This window comes from Acartia tonsa, chromosome 11 (assembly GCF_053477335.1).
Source record: "Acartia tonsa isolate MP-2025a chromosome 11, ASM5347733v1, whole genome shotgun sequence".
Lineage (NCBI taxonomy): Eukaryota > Metazoa > Arthropoda > Copepoda > Calanoida > Acartiidae > Acartia > Acartia tonsa.
Window position 1 is genome coordinate 6736528 of NC_137270.1, and position 15021 is coordinate 6751548.

The 15021-nt window shown below is 30.4% G+C and overlaps 1 protein-coding gene across 1 annotated transcript; it reads right to left on the bottom strand.

Moving 5' to 3' along the window:
- Positions 1 to 454: 454 nt before the first annotated feature.
- On the bottom strand, positions 455 to 11024 carry LOC145332740 (mannosyl-oligosaccharide 1,2-alpha-mannosidase IA-like). The gene is made up of 23 exons (XM_080177785.1): positions 10857 to 11024; positions 10674 to 10748; positions 10449 to 10519; positions 9937 to 10009; positions 9534 to 9587; positions 9392 to 9424; positions 8914 to 8958; positions 8542 to 8608; positions 8123 to 8193; positions 7897 to 7989; positions 7344 to 7457; positions 6833 to 6977; positions 6524 to 6601; positions 5544 to 5652; positions 5360 to 5468; positions 5171 to 5210; positions 4807 to 4910; positions 4161 to 4259; positions 3571 to 3683; positions 2884 to 2990; positions 2522 to 2574; positions 1709 to 1834; positions 455 to 884 (listed from the first exon to the last, which is right to left on the bottom strand). The coding sequence occupies exons 1-23, from the start codon at positions 10872 to 10874 to the stop codon at positions 828 to 830; spliced, it is 1854 nt and encodes a 617-aa protein (XP_080033911.1). The 5' UTR covers positions 10875 to 11024; the 3' UTR covers positions 455 to 827.
- Positions 11025 to 15021: the final 3997 nt, after the last annotated feature.

Sequence of the window (15021 nt, forward strand, 5' to 3'; positions counted from 1 at the left end):
GATAATCTTTTTTTTAAGTTATCTTGCTTATAAAATTGTTAATCACTTATATAATATTTGTTCCAATTAAATAAATAATCTATAAAAATATGTTATTGCTTATTGCTCTGGAATAAAACTGATCAAGCTATAAAAAATGATTAATTAGTGATAGTTATTTGCAAGCTTTCAAAAAAATCAGGGACACGGGGATAGAACAATCAACGATTTATTATTATTACCCCAAACAGGAAAGTTTGACATGTTAGAATTGTCCTATCTATTTCAAACTGTATATGATTATCCTGTTATAGTTAAGTAAGGTTTAGAAAGCGTAATAACTCTATAATATTTACTAGAAAGTTCTTTATACATTCATAGCCTATAACAAACACAGATGCTTTCCTAAAATGGAGTACTCAATTGAATTACCGACCATTAGACAAGCCGGATTATCTTTTTAGAGTAGCTTCACTTCTACATAAGATTTGATTAGCAAGTAAAAAGCAACTTTATTTTGTTACAAACATATATTATTACATCACAATCAAATAAATAAAATCAAAATTAAACATGGAAAAGTAATAACATAAGTAGCTTAGCAATAATGGATGTAGAATATTAATGGATATTATGACAGGAGGAAAATATAGCTTGCTAAGAGGGAAGTCGATTATTGGTCAGTTCATTCATCTATTAGGAGGGGAGGAGATGGATAAAGAAAATGGTAGGGGGAATTGTTATTTTAGCCTGCTGCAAGTTTTATTATTTTTATTATAAAAAATGAAAATCAGGTGTAAGATCCAAGTAATAATATATTCATTTTGTCAATATAATGCTGGCAGGAATTAACTTTCATAGGGTCTGTAGAATTTGTTTACTCCTTTGATAGGTAGGGGATGTGCCTGAAAATATAAGAAAATAAATTTTAAGCATTTCTACAACAAGGATGACAGCATTAATAAATTTCAGTGGAAAAAAATGAAAAAAAATTGAAGGACATATATTAATTATTCACAAAGAATATCATTTGCAATGTCAATAGCAACAGAAAAAGTCAAATTTCCTAACTTTTTTAACACCTACTCAACAATTATAGCTAACTTCTTGGTTGCTATTCTATAATCTAGGAGCTATGTACTTGAAGAAGTAATGAAAGTAAGAAAATAGTCTATAAACAACCTTAGATATAAAAGGATGACAACATCCATAAATAGCAAAGTCCAAAAATTATAAATGCATATCGGAAAAAAATTTACTATAGAGCAGCGTCATATGATAATTATTAAACTTGATAAAAGAGGAAAATCACGAAGCCTTTAAAATCCCGCAACCTTTAATCACGAAAACTTACAAATCTAGGAAGCGATCTAGCACTATAATTGATAGACAAATCTTAATGAAACTTGGTGAAAACATGTAGAATGTAAAATTAATTAGTCTCTGAAAGTTTCAGCCTTCAGACAGATGGACAACACAATGCATAGATTACTTGGGCATATGTCACGTTTCCCACACAGCGTTACGGGCGGACTGTTACAGACAAAGTAAATTATAGAGTAGCTTCGCTACGAAAAATCAAATAGCCTGAAACAGTCCAGAAGCTTCGAAAAATATTGAGAACTCAATCAATTAAATCCTAAGCTACAGACAAAAAAAAACTTACAACTACATATAATAGGATGTGGACAGTGGCCATGAATTTGATGGTATACTATTTAGTATCTACCTCTGTATTAAAGACCCATTGATCCAGACTAATAAGGTTGTCGTCAGAGAACAACAGGTAAAGGTATTTCAATGTCGCCGCCAGAAAGGAGGTCCGCTGAAAGTCGTCCTTGGTACCACCATCAGCCTTGAATAAAAGTTACTTTTAATAAATACTAGCATATTCGCCCCTAGCCTCTAGGGGCTTGGCCCAAAGAGGTTTGATCAATCAAATTTTTCGTATTTTATATTTAAAAGATATTTTAATTTTAGTTTTAAAAAGAAAAAAAAGTATTTTTTGGAAGGGGTATTTTTTATTTTTCAGGTGGGTTGGGGGTGTCCTACTCCCCAAGAAAATAATCATAAACCTTTCCGGGACCTATAGGAGGCTACCATGTAAAGGAGAACTCGTTCGGTTCAGTGGTTAGCGTGATCCTTCGCTACAAACAAATAGACAGACAGACATCGTTCTACTTTGTATTATAGATGTTGCTGTTAAATATTGTCTCTCATTTAAAGATATTCATGTTATCTTTCCATCCTTTATTCTTACAAATGTCTGTCTGTGCTTGCTGTGTGATCTAGGAAGCATAATTGTTGTGAATATTACTAAGGAAATGCTGGCAAACATCACAAAGATCAATGTGTATGACAATGTATGAGTATTCACCCTAAATTCAACATAACAATTTTTTTATGTGTGAGAATTAACTTGTCTGAAATCTCATAAAAAAAGTACCCTAGGTTAATGAGCTTCCACCCATTGACTTACTTAACCCTTAACTTAACAAGGATTTTTTTTATTTTGTGCTTGTGAATTTAGCCGTCTTAATACCTGATAAACATCCTTAACACCAGAATATCCTCCTTCAACTCTGCAATTTGCTTCTGAAATACAAGGATGACATAAAAGCAAAGTTCTATAGATTATATAGACCTATTACTCCTATTATATATAGAAGATTATTGTTCATAATTTTCCTAAAATGAAAACACTTAATAAGAGCATAGTTTCAATTATGCCTATCTTCCTTTTAGTCATTCAAAGGTTCTTTGGTACATACAGACTAATAACAGCAATCCTGTTACTTTTATACAAGGATTAGACTCATAAAGTCTTTCAGCAGTTAGATCGGTGTTTTACTTGCAAGATTCCTTTATCCTTGATAGGTAATCTATAAGGGAAAGTATCCTTACCTAGTGCATTAACAAACTCCCACCCCCAGTCTCTATACTTCTGGTTGTTGGTTAGTCTCCACATAATAAAATAGGACTCAACTGTCTCTGGCCGCAGAATATACACCCTGAATAATAAAAATGTAGAAAATAGAGATTTAAACCTTTTATATCCCTTTACTTTCCCCCTTATATTAATACTAGCGGATTTGCCCCTAGCCTCTAGGGGCTTTGCCCCATGAGGTAATTTTAAAAAAAATTTAAAAATAAAAAAAATTCTGGTGCTGCTGCCCATAATTTATGTGAAGTAGTTTCACCAGAAATTTTTTTTTTGGGGGGGTGGGGTGTCTCACCAAGAAAATAACTTAAAACCACCATAGGACCAATAGGTATATTATACCCTGAAGAGTAGAATGCGATCGGTTCAGTGGTTACCAAGATCTTAAGGACGGACGGACAGACAGACAGACAGACTGACAGACATCAAGCTACTTTGTATTATTAGATTACTAATAATACAATATAATATGTAATATGCATGACATAGTAGCTAAAGTAACCATTCTTGAACCTGTAGTTTAAGCACTGGTTTATTTTTACCCATAATCTTGCTGACAAACAAGTTGTAGCAGATAAATTCTAAGCTTCATTCACCATTAAATATAGATAATTAAATGTATTGCAACAGTATCGACGTATAAAACTTACTTATCGTTAACATCTTTTCCTTCTGCTTGAAGTGATTCTGTGAACCAAAAAGCTTCTGGACCCAATTGAGTAACAGTTTTGTTGTAACTGGCATGACAAGTCTCTGTTATACTCTACACACATTTGTTGTTTGACCAATATAGTACAATAGTTGGATTTTAAAACCATTTTTGTTTACTATGCCAAAGCTTTTTATAGCTGCTTATTAACATTTGACTTTTGACTTTTGAAACCAAGCTTGATTTTTAGGCAATATTTGTTTATCATTAGGATTAAATTTTAAACTAGAATATATCAATTGTTACTTTAAATAATGTTATGTTCTTCATAAATTCTGAGTAGGGATAGGCTTAAATAAATCTTAACTTATTTTCTATGAATAATTACATTTTAGGTAAATATTTTAAACAATCAAATTATAAAGTATTCAATTCTATCACATTTTTAAAAAATTGTATGAAAAAGCTATTTGTTTTTGATATTCAACCTATATTTAATACTTTTCTTATTTAGAAGATCATAAATCTGCTTAGATTATTTATAAATGCTTTGTGTGAAACTATTATTTACTCATGTCACTATATTTGTACCTCAGCAAGGTGCATCCATCTTTTCTTTAATGTTTTATCTTCTTCATTTTTAGCAGCTAATCCAAACATACCTCCAACAAAACAAGCAAGATGTTCCATCTAGATTAGAAGTAATACAAAATCAGTTTAGAAAGTCTAGAGGATCTATTCCTGATTGGACCAAAAGGAGCAATCAGAAATCATTAATGATAAGACATTGTACATTGTACAAACTAATTTCTATAAGGTCATGAAAACATGGATGCTAAGGTAAAGTTTAAAATTCAATGTCTCTGATATGGTATCTAGGATTTAAGCAATGTTTTTTTTGATTATTTGATTTTTTAATATTTATTTCACCTTTCCAAATTCATCTTAGAAAAAACAATATGTATTAAAATTTGTTTCAAAATAGTTTACAGTAATTACCTTAGCTTTACCTTCATTTAAGGATTTGTTCTGGCTAGTGTCAATATTGAAAAAAGAATAAATTTTGATCCTATTCCTCAAGACGAATTTGGGAAGGTAGCCAAAACTATTTTTGTTAATTTTTGGGTAGAATGTCCCTTACATAATTCAAAATGAATAAAATGTATTTTTAGGATAAACATTTCATAACCATTAGATTTTTGATTTCCTGTCTAATAATAAGTAGTTCATCTTTTACCTTGTGAATAATTTTAGAATCCTCTATCATTGCAACATAAGTGAGGCCATTCTTTGTTTTAATCAGATAATCATCAATTTCTTTAGCAGACACATCAAATAATTCTTCAATGATGGTGACTTTAAATTTGGATGATAGGTATAACTTAGAAAATATAAATATCCCATGTATGTTCAGGAACAAAATTATCTATCAGTTTTGATTTTAAAAACAATTAAAAGTGTAAAATAAAATTTTATAAATTTTAATTTAAATACAATATATGCAGAGTTATGCATTTATAAGTTAGAGTAATAAAGATCTTGACACTGAACTGTTAATTTGTTATTCTAAATATCTTTAGTAACTTAAAAGTCAACATTTCCTTTAGCTTGAATGTCACTTTTACCAGATCTTATCCATTCCTGAAATAGTCAGAAAAAGCTTTTCACATACATTGAGGAAAACATTAATTAACATACAATTCAGTTTTGAAAATGTATTTAAAATATAATTATGATTAATATTGATAAATTAATAATTTACTATATCTAAGACAAAATATTTTCCATACCTTTAACAAATATTCATAATAGGAGTCACAATGATTTCCAAGAGATTTTTTAAAACCAGTCCAGATACCAGTATCAGGGTTTATGAAACTTGGATACATTATGCCTGGCCTAATTAGATAACAAAGTGTTACATATTTAAAGTGTTCTTATATGCAACGAATTATGAAATTCAGTGTTTCTCACCTATCTTTTTGAACAATGAAATTTCTGACATGTTCCACTTTCTGTTTGTAGACAGGGTTCCCTGTTATGTCTGACAGATACTCAAACTCCATGTGAAGTGTTCCAAATTCTTAAACATTGATTATAAATTTAAAACTAAAAATTAAAGGAAGCCTGCAAGAAATACCACGCTTTAACTGAAAGACTGCCACAAGTAGACCAAATACCCAAAATTTGAAGCCTTCAGCTTCTATAACAAAAAAGTTCTAGGCATTTTAAAATGACATTTTATATACAATGAAAATTTTGAAAGAATTGCAATACTCATGTTGAAAACTTTGAAATTAAACTACGTGGCCTAGAAACAAAATTATAAGCTTATTTTTGTCATAAATTTAGGTTTCCAGTAACTCATTATATTTTTACAATAAAAATACCCATTTTTATAGTCAAAATCATTAAAAAAAATTAAGTTTAACTTGCGTTGTACTGAGTGTACTGCAGCCAATCAGAAGGCTGAATCAGCTTAACAACCAATCACAGCTGAGCTTGTATAAGTTTCCCCCTTTGTTTCCGCTATGATTTTTGTTTAAAAATGCAATTTAAATCGAATTTTTTTCATAGATTTTGACTATGAAATGTGGTGTTTTTATTGTAAAAGTGTAATCAGTTACCGGCAATCTAAGTTTCTGACAAAGATAAGGTTATAATTTTGTGTCTAGGCGACGTAATTTAATATTGTTTTTTCTTTTATGAGCATTAGAAATCTTTCAAAAATTTCATTGTACATAAAATGCTATTTTGAAATGCCTAGAACTTTTTTGTTATTGAAGCTGAAGGCTTTAAATTTGGGGTATTGGGTCTACTTGTGGCAGTATTTCAGCAGTTAAAGCATGGTATTTCTTGCAGGCATCCTTTAAGTGTTCATGAAGCAGGTCTTAAAGATATTACTATCTTTAGATTTGCCTTAAAATTGACATGTAATACAAGTAAAAGATTACCTGCTAAATTGCTAGATTCTCTCCAGGTATATTTTGTGGACTTTCTAGTCTTTGTACTAACTTGTGGATATGGAATTCCTGTAAAAATTACATTATTAAGTTTTTATATGTCATGCCTAACAGACAATCAAATCCCATTATTGCATGAACTACATCTGTGAGTACTTACACCTTCTTAACATCAAATGTACTATGTCACAACTTATTCTAATGCAACAGATGAATGAACCTTAGTATTTTCTATCTGACAATAAAAGCACCAATATCTCAAACTTTTATCTTTAAAAAAAAAATTAATATTGTTATCACCTGTATTTGTATCAAAAGCATTGAGAAGAATGTCAACTATATGAATTGACTTCTCCTTAAAGACCTTATCTCCAGTAAAGGCATATAGAGTTAAGAGACCTCCTACATATCTAATATTTGTCTCAAATACAATAATATTCACATCCTAAATAAACAATAAACATGTCATTAGAAACAAGGATGACACAATTTATACAATAGACATTTAGTCAATTGGTCAAGGAATCTTTCAAATTTTTAAAGCCAATATCAATATCTGCCAAAGATCTAATTAGGATTTGATGTCCCTTTTATTGCTCCTGTTGAAAAAACGAGTAATAAAGAAAAGCTTCTTCAGCAATGATAGGAAAACTTCTATTATTGACAGTAGCTGAGTAAGTTACTCTACCACATTGAGATGGAATGGCAGACAAATGAAATGATTTAGTCTGTCATATAGTACATTTGTAGATGTTTTGAGTTTAAACAAAACATTAGATCTTTTGGCAAGTTTTAAGAATAGGAGATTCACCTTGCTTGAAAAATTAAGATTTGATGAGATCCACTCTTTGCCCCTCTGAAACTCACCATCCATGCCCATTATATACAAGGTGTCCATAGCATCAACAATGTTTGTTCCCAAACTCTTAATAATTTCATAGTTATTTTTTTTATTTTCAAAATGACAATACACTTATTTTAAGGTATGATTTTATTATGCTCCTGTTTTATACTTTTTGCTCAACATACAACAAAATTATGCATGATTGTTTTATATCATTGAACATATGGGAATAGAGTTCCAATTTATTATGTTAATATAATGATCACAAGTCAAAAATTGTTATTCTACCTTTTCAGGGGAGAGATATTTCAAGTTTTGTAATCAAATCAAACATTGACATAATATTTGAAATACACATTGTAGAATGATCAATATTACAAAAACAAAAGAGATAACTACTCTAAATTTGAATTTGAAATCCAAAAGCATAAAAATAACCAAAAATCCATCATTTATTTTATATAATGATTTAAACTGTAATTATTATTTGATGTAAAGTTTACACACTGTCATGTGCTACCTTCGTTAGATCAGTTCCATTTAGAGACACAGGTTTTAGTGCATCACTACCCCAAGCATATTTTACATATCCATTCCAGGCATGTGCCATCATCTGAAAAATAGGATAGGAATATAATTTTGATTAATTTCTTTTCCACTAGGAGTTGTCTCAAAATAACATATGTTTGGAAAAATCTTTTTTTTATGCATAAGGTATGGATGTTTATTAACTATTATATTTATACCTTTTTAACATAATCTCTTTTTTCCTTTACAGAAAGGTTTTGTGGTTCCCCTCTTCGAATCACTGGGTCTTCTAAAAGTTTATAAAATGACTAATTGTTAATTAGGTTAACATTACACAAATAAATCAGCTCAAAAAGGTTTTAAAAAGGTATAGAATTAATAAATAATTTTTAAAAAATATATTAATTCAAGTTTTATTTGCCAGGGTCTTCAGCCAAATGTGACAAATACAGGAATTAATCTTATAATCTTACTATCAAAAGAAAACTGCCTACAATATAATGCAAAAAATATATATGAATATTAAACCAATTGAGATATTTATGAGTAAACAAGCATGATTACAAGTTTAGTCACTGAGTGACAGAAGAACATATCAAAATTAACAAAAAAGTCTTCATATAAACAGCATGCTTACTTTCAGTTTTCAAATTTTGTTGACACACTGTCTTCTTCATTATTTCTGTTTGTTCTGTCAATTCTGCCTGCAAAGTATATTTACAGTAATTTCTTACCTCCTAGAGAAGATTAAGTAAAAAAAAAAGATGTTAGAAGTGCTACATTTCTAACATCTAATGTGTGCCAATTAGAGTAACTAAGTAAATCATCCTACACAATATCTCAGATGAGTATTGTAAGCTTAGGTAAAACTGTCCTTCCTGAAGCTCTAGGCACTCTTTAAGTTTGATGGATTGTTTTAAACCCTATTTTTATTTCAAATACATACATATACTAAAGCTATTGTGTAATTGAAAGCAGTACAGTGAAAATAAACTAAAACTACAAGTACCTTTAACCTTTGTTCAATCCTAGATTCAATTTCTTTTAACTCATTCTAAAAAAAGATCAATAGCAAAAATAATATTTGTTTATAATCTTAGTTTTGATTTATGATTACGGATTATTCAATTTGCCAGTTTGCCAAAAATACTGTTTAGTGTCTGAAATTAATCAGTGTCATTACATAAGCATGATATGGATATATTTTAATTGTGTTTGGATAAAATTTGAAGGATTTATTATAAAAATAAAAAAAGTAATTATTTTGAGTCTCTTTGTATTGCAAATTAGGAACACCGTAAAAGTGTCTGACTATGACGTCAGAAAAAATCAACAATTAACCAATGAGAGGCCGCTATATATTTAACCATTGTGAATACTGGCTTCTCATTGGTTAATTGTTAATTTTTTCTGACGTCATAGTCAGACACTTTTACGGTGTTCCAAATTAGGAAATGAGTCAAAATTTTAAGTTATTAATTATTTACTTCATGTGTGTTTTCCATTGCTTCTAATCTCTCCTAAAAATTTTGAAGGATTTATTATAAAAATAAAAATAGTAATTATTTTGAGTATCTTTGTATTGCAAATTAGGAAATGAGTCAAAATTTTAAGTTATTGATTATTTACTTGATATTTGTTTTCCATTGTCTCTAATCTCTCTTTTACATCACTCACTTCAATCTAAGATTATGAAGAAATATTCCACTATTAGTGACTATTAGTAAAAGAGATAAAGAAAGGACGAGAAACGAGAACAACTGAATTTCCTAGATATTATTACTTCTTAAAATTGAACAACATAAGATACACCTTGGACTTTGGTGTCAAATCAAAGACTTGAGTCTAAAAAACAAAGGTTATGCAATGAAATGATTTGTTGTTGGAAATCTTAATTAATTAAGTAATTATAAATATGTAATAATTGCGGGGCTTGTCAGTTGCTGATCTTAGTTAAGGTTGCCATGGATAAATTTAAATAGAATATATGTGTTTAAATCTAGGGACCTCTTTGAGGCATGTCAGTGTTCACCTGGACTTTGTAGTTAGTCTTGCACAAAGTACCATAGGTATAGCAATCATCCAGTCTATTTACATGTTGTCTACTAATTGATAAATCTAATTAATTGTTTGTGGATAAATCTTACTTTGGATAAAGATGTTTACATCCCATAGTAGGTAAGATTTGTGAAATGGGGGATTGTGTCGATTTTTATTTGCATGGTGGGGGTATCCTCCATGAAAATAGTTATAAGCCTTTGTAGACCTATGAGAAGCTACCCTGAAAAGGAGAACCAAATCGGTTCAGCGGTTGACAAGTTCCTTCGGTACAAACAAAGAGACAGATAGACATCCTGTTACTCTATTATACAGATACATTTTAATTAAGGATATTAACTTCAAAGTTATGATATATTTAATAGTTTGTTAAATTGTCAGAAATTTTTTTTTTTAAACAAACAAACAATTTGGGAATTTTTTTATTTCTTAATTAGCAAAAGAAACATAGCAGCAGCAGCTAGTCCTAAAAAACTAAAGTCTTACTAAAACGGGTAATCAGTAGAAATGGAGTAGCAGAACTTTGGAAGACCAATGTATTGTGTCATACAATTTCCCTACAATTAATATTAAATTGGTAATAAAAAAATCATGCATTGCAATGTTCAAAATAGTGTTAAGAATAGGTCAAAATCAAAAAAATTTACTTCATTCAATATAAAAAAGATGAATTTATGAATTTTATGGAGGGACTGAAAAAATGCGTTTTACCTTGCAATCAATTTCTTTCTCATCATTTCCTATGTAGGGTAGAAAATTGAACACAAGACAAGCATTTGACTCAAACTAAAATAATTTTTTATACATATGTAAAATGTTCGAAACTTAAGTACATTTATGGCTAAGAACCTGTTCGGTTTCGGAGCCATACTGGAAAAGCTATTGAAAGGTTACCATAAATGTGTAAGCCATGCAGTTGGGTAAATCCACGCACTTATCAATACATCCGCTAATTGTCTCTGGTCATCAAAAAAGGGAAAAAAATAAGGGATGTAGGGATTAGACAAGTCTAAGTAATCAAAAAAATCTTATATTCTGAATAATTTCTTCCTCATTTTTTCTCACTGGACACATGTCTACTTCCTTCCATAAAAAAAATCAGAAATTCATCCTTCAAATAAAAGCTCTTTAAAGTACCTATAAAAAATGACGTCATACATTAGAATTGGCCAATTATAGGCCAATACACAGACTAAATTACCAATGGCAGGCTAGTATAAATTTTAATTGACCAGTAGTGGGTCAATATGACGTCTTTTTTTATAGGCATTATCAAAAGCTTCTAAAAGTCTGCGTTCTATTTTAGTTTAAAGTTATACATTAGTAAGTCCGTTTTGTTCATTTTAATTGGCATACTTGTCTACAATGTAAGGAAAGCTTTGTATTAATCTAAAAAATAGTTATATAAAATAGTAACTCGTCTTATGAAGCCTTTAGCAGACAGACAAATATCTAGTCTTTTGTGTAGCAAAGCTGCTCCCCAACTTATTCTGTACAATAATTCCCCTGATTGATGACCATCCATCTACAACAAACTGTTTCTCTAATAAGTTTAACTCTTTTTAATATTTTAAACAACAAGATTTCTTGTTTTGCTACTTATGGATGTTGGCATACTTGATTTAGTTTGGGTTACTTTTCCCATGTTCCTGTATAGAAAGATGGACCGACAGTGTCAACATGTGGAAAAGTTTTGTTGGGTATTGAAACAAAACATTCTCCTTCACCTGAATAAGAAAAAAAAATCCAATTCGAAAACGACAAATATCTGCTGGATTAGAACCAATTGGAACTGGTTTTAAAACCTTTAATTTTTCCTTTTAATATCAATGGAAAGCTGTCTACGATGAGAAAAATTACTATTAAAAATTGTTACATATGCTATTTTTATGTGAATGATATAATAATCAGATTGATCTGATTTTTGGAATACTGATTCATAGGACAACAAAGTACAATTTTATAGACGAAGCATCTCTATATTCTAGTTCTAAAATTTACATTTACGTCTTTAAACATTATTCTGTATTTAAGCAGTTTTTCATCATATTTACTTATAATTTTGTTTCGACTTTTATACATTATATTCTTATTATTCAGTTCTGACACTCTACAAGTGTTATTGTTCTTTTGTCCTACCGTTTCAGAGCTTCGGTTTTATGGATGTTGTCATCTTTGTTTAAAAGTAATTCTATAGACGAATTTCATGCCGCGGACCTACGGACATTCCTAACTTATGGAGGGGCTCAAAAAATTGCACAAAAATAACCTAAAATCATCAAGGAACTTATAAAAAGCTTTTATTTAAATAGGACCATATAGGTTGAGCGGTTAGCGAGATTCTTCGCTACAGACAAAAAAAAGCTTACTACTTTATACAACAGGATAGCTAAACCTCTCTTATTTATAATAAACCAGCGGCTTTGCCCCTAGCCTTTAAGGTTTAGATTTAAAGGAAAATTTTTTTAAAAATTGGGGGGGGAGAAATTTTTTTTTAAGGGGGGGGGGTAGTTGACCCCACTATTTTAATTTAAGTTTTAAAAAGAAAAAGAAAAATTTTTTGGTAGGGACTATTTTTATTTTTTGGGGGGTATGGGGGTGTCCCATCCCCCAAGAAAATAGTTATAAACCTTCCCAGGACCTATGAGAAGCTACCCTTTAAAGGAGAACCTGATCGGTTCAGCGGTTAGCGAGTTCCTTCGCTACAAACAAACAGACAGACAGACAGACTACTTTGTATTATAGACTTGAAAAGAATATTACCAAAAGCTAACGGTATGTAGTGAAAGATCCAAAGTAGAGGGTATATTCTTTTGGAAACTATCATGATTTCAAATATCAACTAAATCTAAAATGGTAAACTTTTTCTTGCATTATTTTATTTCTTGTTATTGTTATTTCTTGCATCGTATTATAAACGGCTTTCCGCGGATATAGAATGTACAATTATAAGATTAAAACCAGTTTTTTAGCCCCTAGGTGCCGTAGGCACGGGCTAAAAAAAGCTGGTTTTTAATCTTATAATTGTACATTTTTATATTCATAGAAAGCTGGATATAATACGATGCTAGACATAGTTTTTTCGTATGGATGAGAACCGGTTCCTATCCACCGGATTCGAATGAATACGAGAAAATATTATCAAGAATAAAAATCAGCTGTATATCTCCCACAATGTCACAGAAGTTTGCCAGCTGCCAGGCAAAAATATAAAGCTGCCACTGAGCGCATTAAAAAGTTACAACTGAAAAGAGGACTCTCTTACTCACACAAAAATATACAATTATTTTTATCATTTGCTATCAAAGTCTTAATTTATGACTAATTACAAATTCGATTTTAATTTGGGTATTTAAATAACTAATACTCTATGATAATAAAAATGTCGGTTCGTCCGTACGTCCGTAAGCTCTACTAAAGGGTAGGCATGATTTTATCAACCTATAACTAATAGGCATATACTCTGCAATTTACTATTTATGTCTATCCCTTGATTATGCTGTTGTAGAATAAATGGGAAATGTTGTTTTCTCTGCTGGCATCAAAAGTAGTAAAAGACTAAAAATTTACTGCGAACCTATCAGCATAAGATTAATCCGTCTAATTTTTTACTATAAGATTAACAATATAGGAGACCCATATCGGTAATTACTTTTGGTACAGACTATCGGGAGGTTAAAGGTAACCCTCCAGAAAAAAAACTACTCTGAACCTATTTAAAGTTTTATGCTAGAGGAGAGATTTCTTAGTCTAGCCGTTCGTGGGATCTTTCTGTACAAACACAAAAAAACTTCCCTTTTTATAAAAAGATTATAATACATGCCCCTTCACTTATTCTTTATTGGCGTTGTCATACTTGTTGTTATTGTAACTGCAAAACTAATTTCATAAATTTTGATATGAATAAAAATCAATTGATAATTTTAAATGCAAAGCAAATCTATAATTCCATTTGACCTATCTATAATACAAAGTAGAAAGATGTCTGTCCGTCTGTCTGTCTGTCCGTCCGTTAGTCCCTTAGTTTGTTTGTTTGTCTGTCTGTCTGTTTGTAGCGAAGGATCTCGCTAACCGCTGAACTGATCGGGTTTTCCTTTACAGGGTAGCTTCTCATAGGTCCTGGGAAGGTTTTTAACTATTTTCTTGGGGGGTGGGACACCCCCAACCCCCCAAAAAATGAAAATTACCCCCCCCCCCAAAAAAAAAAAAAAAAAATTAAAATAGTGGGATCGACGTTCCCCCCTCCCCCCCCCCCAAAAAAAAGTTTACCCCCCCCCAAAAAAAAGTTTTATTTTTTTATTTTTTTTAAATCTAAAATACGAAAAATTGGTTTGATTAAACCTCTTTGGGGCAAAGCCGCTAGTAATACATTAAATTAACTGGAGGCTTGGACCGATCGTACCACATTGTTGAATGAAGTTTTTTATTGGTTTAAAAAGGTTTTAGGCTATTTAGTGACTTTTTAACAGAAAAAATGTGGAATGGGGGGGGGGGAGGAGAACCACACCACAAATTGTAGGGGGATGAAACCTATGTATGGTCAATGTAATTTACTCAGCTTTTCTATAAGCTATTCATGTTGACATTATAAAGATCCCTTTTAATATCATCTACTCTATATCTAATCTTTACAAGCAGATAGAGAGGGTACAATGGGCTGTTTATTACACTAGTCCTCAAAGTTTCTTATTCGTTTGCTTAATTTAGCTTAATTTAGCAAACCTCATATTTTATTCCTGGTTAATTGGTTAAACTATATTTATATGGCATATATTTGAAAGAATTTTAATTTTCTACAACGTAGTTTTTAAAATATCAAGACTTTTTGTGATATATGCAATTTAAAAAGACGATTTTCAAGTCTTGATATTTTAAAAACTACGTGATAGAAAATTGAAATTCTTTCAAATATATGCCATATAAATATAGTTTAACCAATTAACCAGGAAAAAAATATGAGGTTCACTTAATTAAGTTCAAATGCATTTCGTGAAACTACCCCTTTAGTTTTAATATGGATGATGTATTCCTAGTCTCTTATAGAAAATTTTGTTTTACT